The sequence below is a fragment of the Populus euphratica genome, unplaced genomic scaffold (assembly GCF_000495115.2).
Source record: "Populus euphratica unplaced genomic scaffold, PopEup_1.0 scaffold210.1, whole genome shotgun sequence".
Taxonomy (NCBI): domain Eukaryota; kingdom Viridiplantae; phylum Streptophyta; class Magnoliopsida; order Malpighiales; family Salicaceae; genus Populus; species Populus euphratica.
Window position 1 is genome coordinate 89,042 of NW_011500094.1, and position 15,484 is coordinate 104,525.

The following is a 15,484-nucleotide window of genomic DNA, read 5'->3' on the forward strand; positions in this document are numbered from 1 at the left end:
GAATCTAATTCTTGGATTTAAAATATTTTGAGCACCATGTCAAGTTCCTTCCTTTTAAGCTAGGAAGAACGGAGACATGCAAAGTTACATGAATTTTTGCTTTCCTTTTCTTCTGAAGCCAGCATTAATTATCCTAACAAGAAGAGGCCAGCCTTAATCGTTAATTAGAATAACAAACAGAAATCAGACTAATTAGGCGTGCATTTGTGAACTAATTAAGATATATCAACCGTGAGTGGAGGAGTGCTAGGGGCACTCGATTGATTCGGCGCTCTATGACACTTATATTTAGGATTGTGATAATGGTATTTTTTATTTATAAATTTATTAAAATAATACTTTTTTATTTTTTAAAAATTATTTTTGATATTAGTATATTAAACAATTTAAAAATATATAAAAAATAATTTTAATAATTTCTTTTTAAAATTTTAAAAAATATAATTTACATTTCATTTACAATACCAACCCGCTACTTATTATTCCATTTTTCCCGGATCCCCTTCGTTCTTTCTCAACTACGGTATAAACAGTCCCACCCTAACTCTTGCCCTGGACTCCATTTTCCACAATTCGATCGTTATCACCCATACGACTGAGCATCAGCTCAGTTTGATTTGAAAAAAAAAAAAAAAACTCAACTAGATATAACATACTTTTTAAGAATCTTAAACCAAATTAAATCGAATAATTTTACTTTATTTGTGAAGATGATCAAGATTTATTGGTGATTTGAAAGAAAAGGCAAAACCTTAGCTTAGCATATTGACCAGTATCAGGGCATGCACAACATATTTTCCATCGGGCATTTTCGTTGCTGTTTGCAATTGTTGGATCTTGAAATTGAGACTATATTTGCAAGATTGAATAGTTACAATTTGTAAGAAATCAATTTCGGCAAGTTGTTCAAGACACAAATTGAATTGATGAGGGGTTATGGGTTCAGCATGTTAAAATTAATTTTTTTAAAAGTAAAAGTAAAAATATTAGTTTGATATATTTATAAATAAAAAAACATTTTGAAAATGTAATATAATAATTATATTACGAGAAAAGTTTGATGCTTTGGACCAGTGGCTGAATAAGAGCATCGCTGTTCTTGAACTTGAGAATCTAGATGAACATTTGGATCGTTTTATTGAAAACGAAGATGCAACCAATCTTTATTGCCAAGTGGTTCAATGAAATAATTGTAAGATGAAGGGGAGGCTGTGGAATTTTAATCAAGTAGGACATTCAATGGTTCGTTACATAAAGTACTGGCGGAAGAAAACTGAAACTGCAGAAATCATCAAGAAGAACTCCTCATCAATGCCTTGCAAAGATCACAGTCAATTGATGATCTTGAAATTTAAACTTCAATTTCACAACTGGATCATTACAATACATACTTGGATACAGATCTCATTTTGGAAGGTTGCATTATTGCCACGATGTTTGAGGGAGAAATCCGATTGCTGGACTTTCATCTCGAAGAGACTATATTGAGAAAGATATCAGCAAAACGATTGACAATTTGAAGCAGTGGGTGTAAAAGAAGACGATTGACAGTGGAGATACAGAGGAGTATGTGTCGAAATTATTTTTTTGTTCACAATTCAACATATCACTTCTGATTGTCCATAAATTGTTGGCTTTCTTGGTTTATGACCTTTTTAAATATGGATTTTAGAATTCAGTGATCTTTTCCATGTTCACAGAATAAGAGATGAGAGGAAAAGGGAAGGCATGAGCAGCTCACAGAGTTCGATCACGAGGAAAATCATCTCTGTGCATCAGTGCGTGTTGTAGATAATGATTCTGATTATCCGATAGTCCACTGCTTACAACCTGGATGAACATCGGGTGTCCTGTAGAGAGACCAATTGTATGAGAACTAGAACTCCAATACTCTTCCAGTTCTATTAGGAGTCATTCAGAAGCTATTATATAAAGCTTTATAAACTTCCCCCTTGTATTTTCGTTTTTTTTTCAGGGAGACGGAGAAAGAATTGAGAGTTCCTTCTCTGAATCAAGAACAGGTAATTATGATTGATATTTCATAGGAAAAACTTCAACTGTATGCTTAAAGTATGATCAGTTTCATTATTGTATATTCTACAAGGGCATATATACAACAAATTGAAGACCAAGTACTGAAACATAATTTAATTGCGCCAAGTTAATTATGTGACATTCGAGAATTTTACAGATAAATTTTTGTGTAATCTGTGATATAATGATAAATTCAATGCCGGTTCTTTTTTTTTAAAACATATTTAATCATAATTATTTTTTATATTTTCTAAAATAAAATATTTTAACAATGATCTCTTTGACATAATTATTTTTATTATATTATTTCTGTTAAGATTTTTTAGGATTTGCAAATTAGTTTAGAAATATTCTAATGTTGATTGGATATATATTAATTATATGACTTTTAATAAATAATTTCTTTTAGGATTTGTTCTAGGATTATATCTATGATATTCATAATTTTAAGGTTGTGAAACCCTAATATTCTTTCTTTCTTTTTTGCTATAAGCTAACAGTTATATGTGTCTAGCTACTTGTTTGCAGTTTGGTGATAAAATTGAATGGTTTTTTTTTTTATGTATAATTATAATAAATACACGTGAATTTGTTGCAGGAGTTTGCTCGTACTAAGATACCGTACATCAATGGCTGACGAAGATCACAATAAAAAATACGTTGAAAGTGAGACTGTAATCCTTGAGATTATGAAGTCATGGTTGAGGCACTGCATTGATGAGGACTCTGCACGAAGGGGGAGGGAGCTCGAGAAAAGAATCGGGCAAATGAAGAAAGGGGAAGAAGAAACAGAAAAGATTTTGAGCGAGTTGGAGATGTATGCTGAACAATCCTTTGCTGGTCAAAGGAACATAAAGGAAGTAATCGACATGATTAATTATCTGGTTCTATGGCTGAAAAAGAAGATCATTGACTGCGATAAATTTCTACAAGAGTATGTGTTGAAAACTTTAGTTCTCCATGATTGTTTATTTTTTGATACCTCCATGATTGTTTATTGTTTATAATTCAACATGTTTACTATTTCTGATCCTAAACAGCAACAGGGTGTTTTTTTCTTTATTAGTTATTAGCCTTCTGAAGATCTTTACCTATTTATTATGATTTCTTACTATGAATTTCAGAAATTAATCAATATATATGCTTTAATTTCCATGTTTACAGAATAAGAATGAGGAAAGGAAGTGGGGTTGCGGAAGGCTCGGACAGCTCAACCATGATGAAAAACTTCTGTGTGCTTGTTGTGGAAGATGATTCTTACCTTCGAAACTTGTACAGGCGGCTGTTGAACGTGTTTGGGTTTTTAAATGATTTCCAAATGAAAGTTGAAATGGCCGCAAATGGAAAGGAAGCTGTTGATGTTCTTCGTGGTGGAGTTTCTTCAAATCTAATTATTATGGACATGGATAGATCCACGAATGCGCTTGAGGTATGCTTATTTACATTGAAACTAAGAAGGCATTTTACTCATCTGAAGCAATTAAAAACATCATTCATCTGCTTCTGCTTCTGCGTTTGCGAAATGCAAGTTGTCAAGTTCTACTCATCCGAAGCAATCAACATCATATTCACCTGCTTCTGTTTCTGCTTCTTAATTGAAACAGGAAATAAGGGAACTGCGAGCTTTGGGTGTGGAGAGAAACATTATTGGTTACACCTCGAGTACTGCTGAGGCTCCTGATCAACAGAAAACTTTCATGGAAGCAGGTCTAAATGGCTGGTTTCAAAAGCCTATGACTTTTGAGATAATAACTCCATTTCTTTCTAACCTCACAAATAATAACTGATCTAGATTATCATGAAGAGAGATCTGCCAGTCGATCCATGACCTTTATGCATTAACTTTATTTGTTTTTTTGTTTTGTTTTTTGGAGATATGAACTCCTAATTTCTTAATTCTTAGTAGCTATGCTATGGCTTCCATGTCATTTTTCTCTCCAGTTTTTGTCCACCTAGCTATCGATTTTTTAAATCTTTCGAATCATGTTCTTCTCGTTAAATGTACAGTAACTTGGGCAGGAGACATTCTTTAACATATGCGCATTAACTTTCATCTCCATGGAGTTCTGAAAAACTAGTGCTCTGATGCATTCTTAAGGTTTAAAGTAGGTTAAAGTCGTTGAAGTGATTGTTGATATGGCAGTTCAGTTTGTATACTAATGATCAGCGTACAGTGACATGCAATTCGCAAAGCAATTCCACCCAGCACTAATCCTTTCATCAGGTTTTAATATTATGGCTCCAGATTGTTAGCCTAATGAGAATTATCTAAATCCATCCATCCTTGATGATTCCGTTGCAACTAATTTAGCATTAATAATACTTTGATGAGAACATATGGTATTCAATTAGTACTTAGCCTGAGATGAGAATTGTCTGAATCCATCCATACTTGATGATTCTGGCAGCTTAACTTTTCCTAGACATAGAACGTTTGTTAAACAAACGAGCTTCTCGACGAAGAAGAAGAGCGGGAGGTTATATCTTAGCGATTTTTTCCGGAAGAAAAATAGGGGCTGTTGATTTTGGCCATCCACGCCAAATTTCTTTATTATTTTCATCTAAAAGAAAATACACTATATTCATCTTAAAGGTATAAAAACCTGTTTTGAATCTCAAAGCACTCTAATATACCCTAGAAAATCTTAAAACCTGAACCCTCATCTTTCTCTCGTCTTCTCTTTCCTCCCTTAATATTCATGTATCTTATATTATAACTAAATTTAGTGACCATTTCATACAAATTTTTTAACTTAAATGATTGAAATGTTAAAAAAAACACAAAAATTTGCACGAAATCACTTAAAATCTTTGAGAAACAACGTTGTTTCGAGCTTATAAAATAAATAAATAAAAAGCCTGAATTATAATAATGCCTACTACAGTAAAATCATATTTTTAGTTTGGGATTCTTTCTAAAATCCCTAGCATATTCTTTCAAAGTATACCATTTACATGTGCTATATTGTGGGTAGAATTAAAAAAAATTTAATATAAAAAAATATTTAAACATTGTTAATTTTTTTTCTAGTAAAAAAGAAATCTAAATCGTATGGAAATTGACCAAATGTGACCTGATTCACTTAACGAGTTCAAAAATTACCTTGATGACATATTGAAATCTAGTTTGACTAAAACATTTTAAGATGATATAGTTTTTTAATATTAAAATGACAATATATTGAATTGACTTGGGTCAACCTGGGTTAACATGCCAAACTTGTGACCAGGATTATGAAAGATGATAATCCTATATAAAACAAATCAAAATAAATTATAAAACAAAATTCTCAATAAATTCAATGTTAAAAGATAAAATAAAAAAATAAATGAATTAAAAAAATCTAAAAAACAATTTGAGTTAACATATTAAATTTGCATCCTATGTCATAAGATTGAGATAACCTTATAAAAATAAAATCAAAATAAATTATAAAACTCAATTTTCAATCAACTCAGTGTTGAAGATGAAATAAAAAATTAAATAAAAAAACATGAAAAAATAACCCAAGTTAATCCATCAAATTTATAACTCGGATCATGAGATTAAAATAACCTCATAGATAAAAATCTAAAAATAACCTGATTTAACTCGAATTAACCTGTTAAACTTGTGATCTTAGTAATGAGATTAAGACAATCTTATATAAAAAATTAAAATAAATAATGAAATTCAATTCCTAAATGACCTTGTTGAATCCAATATTGAAGGATGATATTTGAAGAATTTTTTTTTTATAAAAATAACCAAAAAAATATTATGAGTTAACTCGAATTAACTCTCTAAACATTATTTTTAGGACATGAGGCTAGAATAATTTAATAAAAAATAAATTAAAATAAATCATGAAGCCTAATTTCTAAATAAATAAAATATTAAATAAAAAAATATGGGAAAGAGTAAATTAAGAAAAACAAAAATAACTTTCCCGATAAAAGTGTTCTGTAAGGAGATTTGCAGTCAATTTCCTTTCTTTATAGTTTTTTTTTTTAATTTTAATTTTAATGTTAATATCATCCGCATCTTCTGTCTAATATCACCCGCATGTGAAAGAATCATTCTCCATTACAGAATAACTGCTCTTCATTTGGCGCTCTCTGCAAACTAACCAATTCACCTCTCTCTCTCTCTCTCTTCTCTCTCAAAAGCAAGAAAGTCAAGAAACCATTCATCTATGGCAGGCAAAGATCACAATCAAACTGATGTTGGCATCAAAGACCAAACTCAAACTGATGTTGACAGCAGTACCCGAATTGCAGAAATGGCTGTTTCTGTTGAAAAATTCATTCAAAGGATCAATGTATCTCCCGGGATAAGCAGGGAGACAATCGAAGCAATGAGCGAAGCAGTCAAGAAAAGCTCCGATGCCCATATGTTACTAGCTGACGAAGCCACCAAAATTTATCATGAAGCGGTCAGGGAAAGCTCCCAAGCCCGTATGTTACAAGCTGACGAAGCCACCAAAATTTATCCTGAACTTGAGAATACATTTGCAAAACTGAACAATACCATTTCTGAAATGGATCGACGGATGCTTGAATCTGCCAATAAGATCATGGAACTGAAGAAAGGCCGAGAAGAATCCATGAAGCTATTCAATGAGACGAGGGATATCAGTCATGAAAGAAACCATAGTAGAATAAGAGAAAAGATTGATTCTGTGAATCACTGGCTGAAAAAAAGGATTATCGACGTTGATGAAACCATGAAAGAGGAAGATAGTGCAACTGGATTTGATCATTCTGCTACTCTTGGAAAGGAGCAAGTTGTGCTTAGTTTGAGGAATGACAGTGACGACACAGAGGGGTAGGCGTTATTTTATTATACTTTTGTTTAATTTAGGCTTTAGAATGGAGTCCTTGGATTTTAATCAACTCTGTTCTCTTTGATCCAAGAAACCTGCATAAAGTTCCATTAATATTGTTTTCCTTTTAGTTTTGAATTTATCGTGGGATTTTTTTAAATATTTCCCAGTTTAAAGTTCCAAGATTATGTGCAAAGAATTCTACGAATTGATAAACATTTTCATACAGAAGCCGAAAAAGGCAGAAACTAGGGCATGAACCACACAAGTTCTCTGTGCTTCTCGTGGAATATGACACTTCTGCTCGAATACACAACAAGACGCAGATAATCCAATTTATAGGGAGAAATAATCTTGGGGTGAAATTTCAAGTTGCCGAAAATGGACAGCAAGCTGTTGATCTTCATAGTCTTGACAAGGCTTCTTTTAACCTCATTCTCATGGATATGGATATGCCTGTTCACGTTGCCACTGGGCCTGAGGTACAGTTATTTAACCTTCAACTCAAGAGAGTGTATTTTTAGTTCATTTGTTTTATGAAAACTTGGAATATAGAGGTGGTCTTTGACGGTCCGAAGACATAATGATAAATCACAACAAAATTATTCAAGATCTACAAGTTAATTAGTTCAAAATCATGGACAGGACCATTAACCAATCTAGAAGGATGCATCCAAGAACTTTTAAAAAAATGATTCAATTCCACTAATTTATCTTAAGACAATCTCTTAAAGAATGAAAATTGCGCCAATAATATGACATAGTGGGGTAGATTAAAAGGGCAGCAACCGCAGGCATGTGAGTCACATTGTGAAAAATGCAGCCTCTGTAGGAAATTCACTCATCTGTGTATTCTCCTTAGAGAACTCCACAAGGAGATAATTGAGTTTCATGATACTGTTAGGACATCCAAAATCTAATTCCTTGAGGGAAAATGGCTATAGGAGATGATGCGAACCTCGTGATCACATGGTCACGCAACCCACACGCAAAGATGCCAATTCCTGGAAAGCCAAGTAAATCAGGTTTGATAGGAGTGTGACACAAAGATAACTTGTACCTAGGCACCAGCACTATTGAAAACAGAAACCCCCACCCAACGAATATTGATTCGCGAACGAGAAGTATAAGGATGACGCCACGAAGTCAGTTGTTCTTCGATAAGTCGTTTTCAGTTCTTTAGAGAACCAAGGAAGGGAGATTATCCCACCAACACACAATAAGTGCAGCAAAGAAGTTTTATTAATATGAAAATTGCGTAACCTTTACATGTTTGGGTTATGCCTTTATTTATACTGAATTTGAACTTAAAGAAACCCTAATGGACCTCCCTTAGGTGGACTTATATGTAGCCCACTTACAATTGACCCAAATAAGTAATAATAACCCAAAAACTAAGAAGAAAATACTAAAAATACTAAAAAATCCGAAAATATCATCCTAAATAAGCTAGAATCAGATTTGTCACCCTTAACAAATCCTAAACAAAATTGGAAAAATCTGATTTGGAAAATTTGTGTTGTTGCCCCCTTTGATGTCCTTGATTAGCTTGGAATTCCTTGTTTAACTTGGACAAATAAGAAAACAAATTTCCTCCTTTGTTGCTGATTTAATTACTTTCCTTCCTAAGTGAGGAAAAACATTAAATAGTCCTCCCCTCTATAGGAATAAGATTTGGCCAACTTCCTTACTTAGTTAGGAGAATAAATTGCTGACTCTTTATCCTTGTAGTATTAGAAAAGACAAGCCTAACAAGGCTGGTATTGGGCCGGACACATCAACCCCTTGTTCCACATGAATTGGGCTCTTCTTGGACCTGAACTAAATGAATTAAAGGCTGTTCTTCATGCTCCTTAAATTTTCCAAGCCTCTCTAGGTCCATTTTGTTCCATATATTCTGAACAAGCCCATTCAATGCTTCTTTAAGCTTCTTAGCCCTAGCTCTTGTGATTGGCCCAATTGGCACCTCCAATGGGTTGTTGGCATGATTATGCTTGGTGTTAGGCTGATCCGCATCATCCCCTCTCTCTTCAAAAGGATTCGACCTCGAATCATCACCTACATCAAACAGAGTAAGATCAGAAACATTAAAGGTAGCACTAACACTATACTCACCTGGCAAATCAACTTTATAAGCGTTGTCATTGATCCTCTCAAGGATCTGAAACGGCCCATCTCCTCGTGGTTGTAGCTTTGACTTCCTCTGGGCCGGAAATCTCTCCTTGCGCATATGCACCCAAACCCAATCGCCAGGCTGAAAGACAACATGTTTGCGCCCCTTATTGGCTTTGGTCGCATACACGCGATTCCTCCTTTTAATCTGTTGCCGCACACTCTCATGAAGAGTTTTCACCACCTGTGCTTTACGATTACCATCCAAACTAACCCTTTCATCAATAGGCAAAGGGATCAAATCCATTGGAGTTAGAGGGTTAAATCCATACACAATTTCAAATGGTGAAAATTCAGTAGTAGAGTGCACACTACGATTATATGCAAACTCTATAAATGGCAAACAATCTTCCCAATTCTTTAAGTTCTTTTGAATGACAACACGCAAAAGTTGTGTTAAGGTCCTATTAACTACTTCGGTTTGTCCATCTGTTTGGGGGTGACAAGTAGTTGAAAACAACAGTTTTGTACCCATTTTTCCCCATAACACCTTCCAAAAATAGCTAAGGAACTTAACATCTCTATCAGAAACAATGCTCTTAGGGACCCCGTGAAGTCGTACTATCTCCCTAAAGAACAAATCAGCAATGTTAGTTGCATCGTCAGTTTTATGACATGGAATGAAATGTGCCATCTTTGAAAACCTATCAACAACTACAAAGATGGAATCCCTGCCCCGTTTTGACCTAGGTAAACCCAAGACAAAGTCCATCGAAATGTCTACCCAAGGTTCTTTCGGTACAGGCAAAGGGGTATACATGCCATGCGGTTGAGTCCTAGACTTTGCTTTCCTACAAGTTATGCATTTATCACATATGCGTTGCACATCTTTTTTTATTTTAGGCCAATAAAAATGCTCATGCAACACATCCAAAGTCTTAACAACACCAAAATGCCCCATCAACCCGCCTCCATGTGCTTCACGTACAAGCAATTCACGCATAGAACTTAATGGAACACACAAACGACTCTCTTTAAACAAATATCCATCAAGTCTATAAAACTTTCCAAAAGCTGAAGTTTCGCAAGCATTGTAAACATTAGCAAAATCACTATCATCCTTGTACAATTCTTTTATGTGTTCAAATCCTAGAAATCTAGCATCCAAAGTAGATAAAAGAACATACCTGCGTGAAAGTGCATCAGCCACAATGTTTTCTTTCCCTTGCTTATACTTGATCACATACGGAAATGTTTCAATAAATTCAACCCATTTGGCATGTCTCCTACTCAATTTACCTTGCCCTTTCAAGTGCTTCAATGATTCATGATCAGAGTGTATGACAAGCTCCTTGGGCCACAGGTAATGTTGCCACGTCTCTAAAGTTCTTACCAAGGCATAGAGTTCCTTGTCATATGTAGGGTAATTCAAGGCTGCCCCATTAAGTTTTTCGCTGAAATATGCAATGGGCCTCCTATCCTGCATTAACACAGCTCCTATTCTGATACCTGACGCATCACATTCTACTTCAAAAGCTCTTGTAAAGTCTGGCAAAGCTAAAACAGGTGCCGAACAAAGCTTATCCTTCAACAATTTAAAAGCCTCATCTTGTGCATCATTCCATTTGAATCCAACAGACTTTTTCACAATTTCAGTTAAAGGTGCAGCAATAGTACTAAAATCCTTCACAAACCTTCTATAAAAACTAGCAAGTCCATGAAAACTCCTTACCTCACTTACCGATTTTGGTGTAGGCCAATCTCGGATGGCTTTAACTTTCTCCTCATCCATCTCGATACCCTGTGCAGTAACGACATAGCCAAGAAACACAATTTTTTCCATGCAAAAGGTACACTTCTTAAGATTAGCATATAATCGCTCACTACGCAACACACTAAGTACATTACGCAAATGATCAAGATGCTCATTTAAGTTCTTGCTATAGATCAAAATGTCATCAAAATACACAACAACAAACTTACCTATAAATGCACGCAAGACATGATTCATTAAACGCATAAACGTGCTAGGCGCATTTGTAAGTCCAAACGGCATGACTAACCATTCATATAAACCATGCTTAGTCTTAAATGCAGTTTTCCACTCATCACCCTCTTTCATCCTAATTTGATGGTACCCACTTTTTAAGTCAATCTTAGAGAAAATACATGATCCATGTAACTCATCTAGCATGTCATCAAGCCTAGGAATAGGATGTCGATACTTTACCGTTATGTTATTGACAGCACGACAATCAACACACATCCTCCATGTTCCATCCTTTTTAGGCACAAGTAGCACTGGCACAGCACAAGGACTCATACTCTCACGAATGTACCCCTTCATCATCAACTCATCTACTTGCCTTTGAAGCTCCTTCGTCTCCTCGGGGTTGCTTCTATAGGCTGGACGGTTAGGAATTGAAGCTCCGGGCACAAGATCAATTTGATGTTCAATCCCCCTTAATGGTGGTAATCCATTAGGGATGTCTTCAGGGAATACATCATCAAACTCCTGCATCAAAGAAACAGCCACACTAGGAATAGCAGAATCAAGATCGTTAGTGTTAAAATAAGCCTCCTTATACACAAGTAAGATCATTGGCTTATTAGTAAAAAATGCAGATCTGATTTGAGATCCTTTTGCATAAAAATTAGGTTGTTTCTTTAATTTTTCCACACTATTATCATCACACAAGCTTACTTTCTTCACTCCTCGGTTTTTACCTCCACTCTCAACCGGTTTAATTAATGATTTAGATTTAGCCGAATCTGATGGTTTTCTCTCACCATTGTCCTCACGTGAATTTTCACTCTTCCCATCCTCACATTCCTTTTTTAATTTGATTTGATCATCATACACTTGTTTTGGAGAAAGAGGTACAAGAGTGATGGTTTTACCATCCTTTACAATAGTGAACCTATTTCTGAACCCATCATGAATCGCTTTCCGATCAAACTGCCATGGACGCCCCAAAAGTAAGTGACTAGCATGCATCGGGACGACATCACATAAAATCTCATCAGAATACTTCCCAATAGCAAACGCAATCAAAACCTGCTTAGTAACCCTCACTTCACCACATTCATTCAACCATTGCAATCTATAAGGCCTAGGATGCTTAATACAACTCAGATTCAATTTCTTCACAAGTGTATCACTAGCAACATTAGCACAACTACCTCCATCAATTATCATGCTACATACCTTGTTTTGGATGTGACATCGAGTGTGAAATATATTTTCCCGTTGCTGATCTACATCATCTTCTTTGATTTGCATGTTCAGCGCACGTCTTATAACCAAAGCCTCCCCCTCAACAGGGTATGCAATCTCCTCATCGCTACAATCCATCAAAGGTGGCATCTCTTCACTTTCAGATTTCTCACTTTCAGATTCAACATCCCCATTATCTTTTATAAGCATAACTCTTCGGTTTGGACACTGAGATGCAATGTGCCCCTTCCCTAAACATTTAAAGCATTTAATATCTCTATCACGAGTAGGTTGAGATTCAGATTTACCTTTCCCATCCGTATAAGTATCCTTTTTGGCCTTAGGTGGTTCAGCCTTTGCATAAGGCTTTGGTTGGACAGCCCCCTCTTTTTTCAAATTCAGCCTCCATGTTGAGGAAGATGAAGCCGAATTGGTCTGAAAACGTGTACTGCCCCTTCTCTTTATTTGTCTCTCTACCTTCGTTGCCATATGGACCATGTCTTCCAATTCCACACAGTGTTGTAATTCTACAACATTTGCAATGTCCCTATTCAGTCCATTTAGAAACCTAGCCATAGTAGCTTCCCGATCCTCAATCACGTTGGCCGGAATCATGGCAATCTCTATTTCCTTGAAATACTCATCCACGGACCTAGAACCCTGATTCAAACCCTGCAATTTCAGATACAAATCTCTATAATAGTGGTTAGGCACAAATCGCCTTCTCATCAACACTTTCATCTCCTCCCACGACGCTACCGGCCTCTCTCCACTCCGTCTTCTACTAGTAACATTCTGATCCCACCAAATCAGTGCATAATCCATGAATTCGATGACTACCAATTTCACTTTCTTCGCCTTCGAATAGTTATGGCAATCAAAAATCCAATCCACCTTTTTTTCCCACTCCAAATATGCCTCGGGATCGTTTTTACCTTGAAAAGAAGGTATTTTCAGTTTGATAGCATCCAAATCACCATCTAAATCAGCATGTCCCCCAACACTACGGAAATTTTCCCTTTGGCCGAATTGGCCCCTAGTTCTATTCCCATAATCCCTTCGGTTTCTAGGCTGCCGAAAACCTTCCCGGTAGTCTATGGCCTCATCATCAAAAACACCATCACCGATATCACCAACGGCCTCCTCAAAATCCTCACAATCAGCCCACCTTGTTGGCCTGTTGGCCCTACTGCTATTGTTTGCTTTCGGTTCCACCCCAAGCTTCACATTTTGGGTGCTCGTACCAGCCTCGTTACCACGTTTCTCCACCCTATCAAGTCTGTCGCACACATTTCCCATCACAAAATTCATCCTCTCCATCATTTGTGTCATGGCTTGCATTTGAAATGTAAGTTCTCCCTCGGGATGGGGCGGTGTATTGTTTTGATCTGACATGATAGTACCTGCAAAAAGTTGTTAGTGGTAAAAGAAAATTTATCCTCACGTCACTCGTGTTTCGCTCAAACACTCTTAATATCCTCACACGCTCACACCTCTCGTCTCACCTTCTTGCGGTTCTTGCGAAACTGAAACCAACACCAAATAGAACCAACTTGGCAGCGCTAGCCAAATATATATATGACTCAAGAAGCAATGAAAAAACTAGAAAACAAGCAAAACGAAACTGCGATGATAGTCTCGTGAGTAGCAAGCGAGTCTATCCGAAATATGAACGAAACTGAAGACGCGAATAAAAACAGAAACAAAAAATATGCAAAATCATTAAAAAAACACCCAAATATGTTGGATATGATGAAAATAAACTGCAAGAAATGAAATCAACAAAAAGCAAGCGAATTTTGAAACGGTGACGCAAGACAGACTCGTTTACGACAAGTTAAGTCCGAATCTGGAACCTAAAGTAAATAATGTTCAATTGAGTTAAAATTTCAGATATAGTGCGATATCAACCCAAATAGACAGAATATAAGGTTTGAGCAATTTATGACAACGTTTGATATACTGACGTAAAAACGTTATGAATCAGACCTGAATAGACCCGAATTTGAAACCCAAAGCAAATGATATCCAATTGACCCCAAATTTGATATGTAATGCGATTAGGACCCCAGTAATTCGAATATCAAATTTGAGCTAATTCCGAGTTGATTTGATCCAATTGTCCCTTGTTTAGTTTTCTGCGGCAGAATCTAATAAACGTCTTTTTGAACAATTTTTTTTCTTTTTTTTTTTGTTTTCGAAGCTAATTATTTATTTTTAACAATAACAGAATGAAATAACAATTTTTTTTTCTTTTTTATATGCCGCAAATTCGAGGAGAAGAAGAAATTGGATACTAAGGAATTTTTTGCGGAATTAACAAGAAACGAAAATTTCAGGAGGATATAACCTGATTAATGGAGCCAAGCTCTGATACCAAATGATGCGAACCTCGTGATCACATGGTCACGCAACCCACACGCAAAGATGCCAATTCCCGGAAAGCCAAGTAAATCAGGTTTGATAGGAGTGTGACACAAAGATAACTTGTACCTAGGCACCAGCACTATTGAAAACAGAAACCCCCACCCAACGAATATTGATTCGCGAACGAGAAGTATAAGGATGACGCCACGAAGTCAGTTGTTCTTCGATAAGTCGTTTTCAGTTCTTTAGAGAACCAAGGAAGGGAGATTATCCCACCAACACACAATAAGTGCAGCAAAGAAGTTTTATTAATCTGAAAATTGCGTAACCTTTACATGTTTGGGTTATGCCTTTATTTATACTGAATTTGAACTTAAAGAAACCCTAATGGACCTCCCTTAGGTGGACTTATATGTAGCCCACTTACAATTGACCCAAATAAGTAATAATAACCCAAAAACTAAGAAGAAAAATACTAAAAATATTAAAAATCCGAAAATACCATCCTAAATAAGCTAGAATCAGATTTGTCACCCTTAACAAATCCTAAACAAAATTGGAAAAATCTGATTTGGAAAATTTGTGTTGCTGCCCCCTTTGATGTCCTTGATTAGCTTGGAATTCCTTGTTTAACTTGGACAAATAAGAAAACAAATTTCCTCCTTTGTTGCTGATTTAATTACTTTCCTTCCTAAGTGAGGAAAAGTATTAAATAGTCCTCCCCTCTTTAGGAGTAAGATTTGGCCAACTTCCTTACTTAGTTAGGAGAATAAATTGCTGACTCTTTATCCTTGTAGTATTAGAAAAGACAAGCCTAACAAGGCTGGTATTGGGCCGGACACATCAACCCCTTGTTCCACATGAATTGGGCTCTTCTTGGACCTGAACTAAATGAATTAAAGGCTGTTCTTCATGCTCCTTAAATGTTCCAAGCCTCTCTAGGTCCATT

General features: G+C 35.7%; 1 protein-coding gene across 1 annotated transcript; it reads left to right on the top strand.

Moving 5' to 3' along the window:
* Positions 1-3,205: 3,205 nt before the first annotated feature.
* On the top strand, positions 3,206-3,821 carry LOC105109246 (two-component response regulator ARR22-like). The gene is made up of 2 exons (XM_011003878.1): positions 3,206-3,463; positions 3,639-3,821. Exons 1-2 carry the CDS (start codon positions 3,206-3,208, stop codon positions 3,819-3,821), a joined length of 441 nt encoding a protein of 146 aa, XP_011002180.1.
* The last annotated feature ends 11,663 nt before the right edge of the window (positions 3,822-15,484 follow it).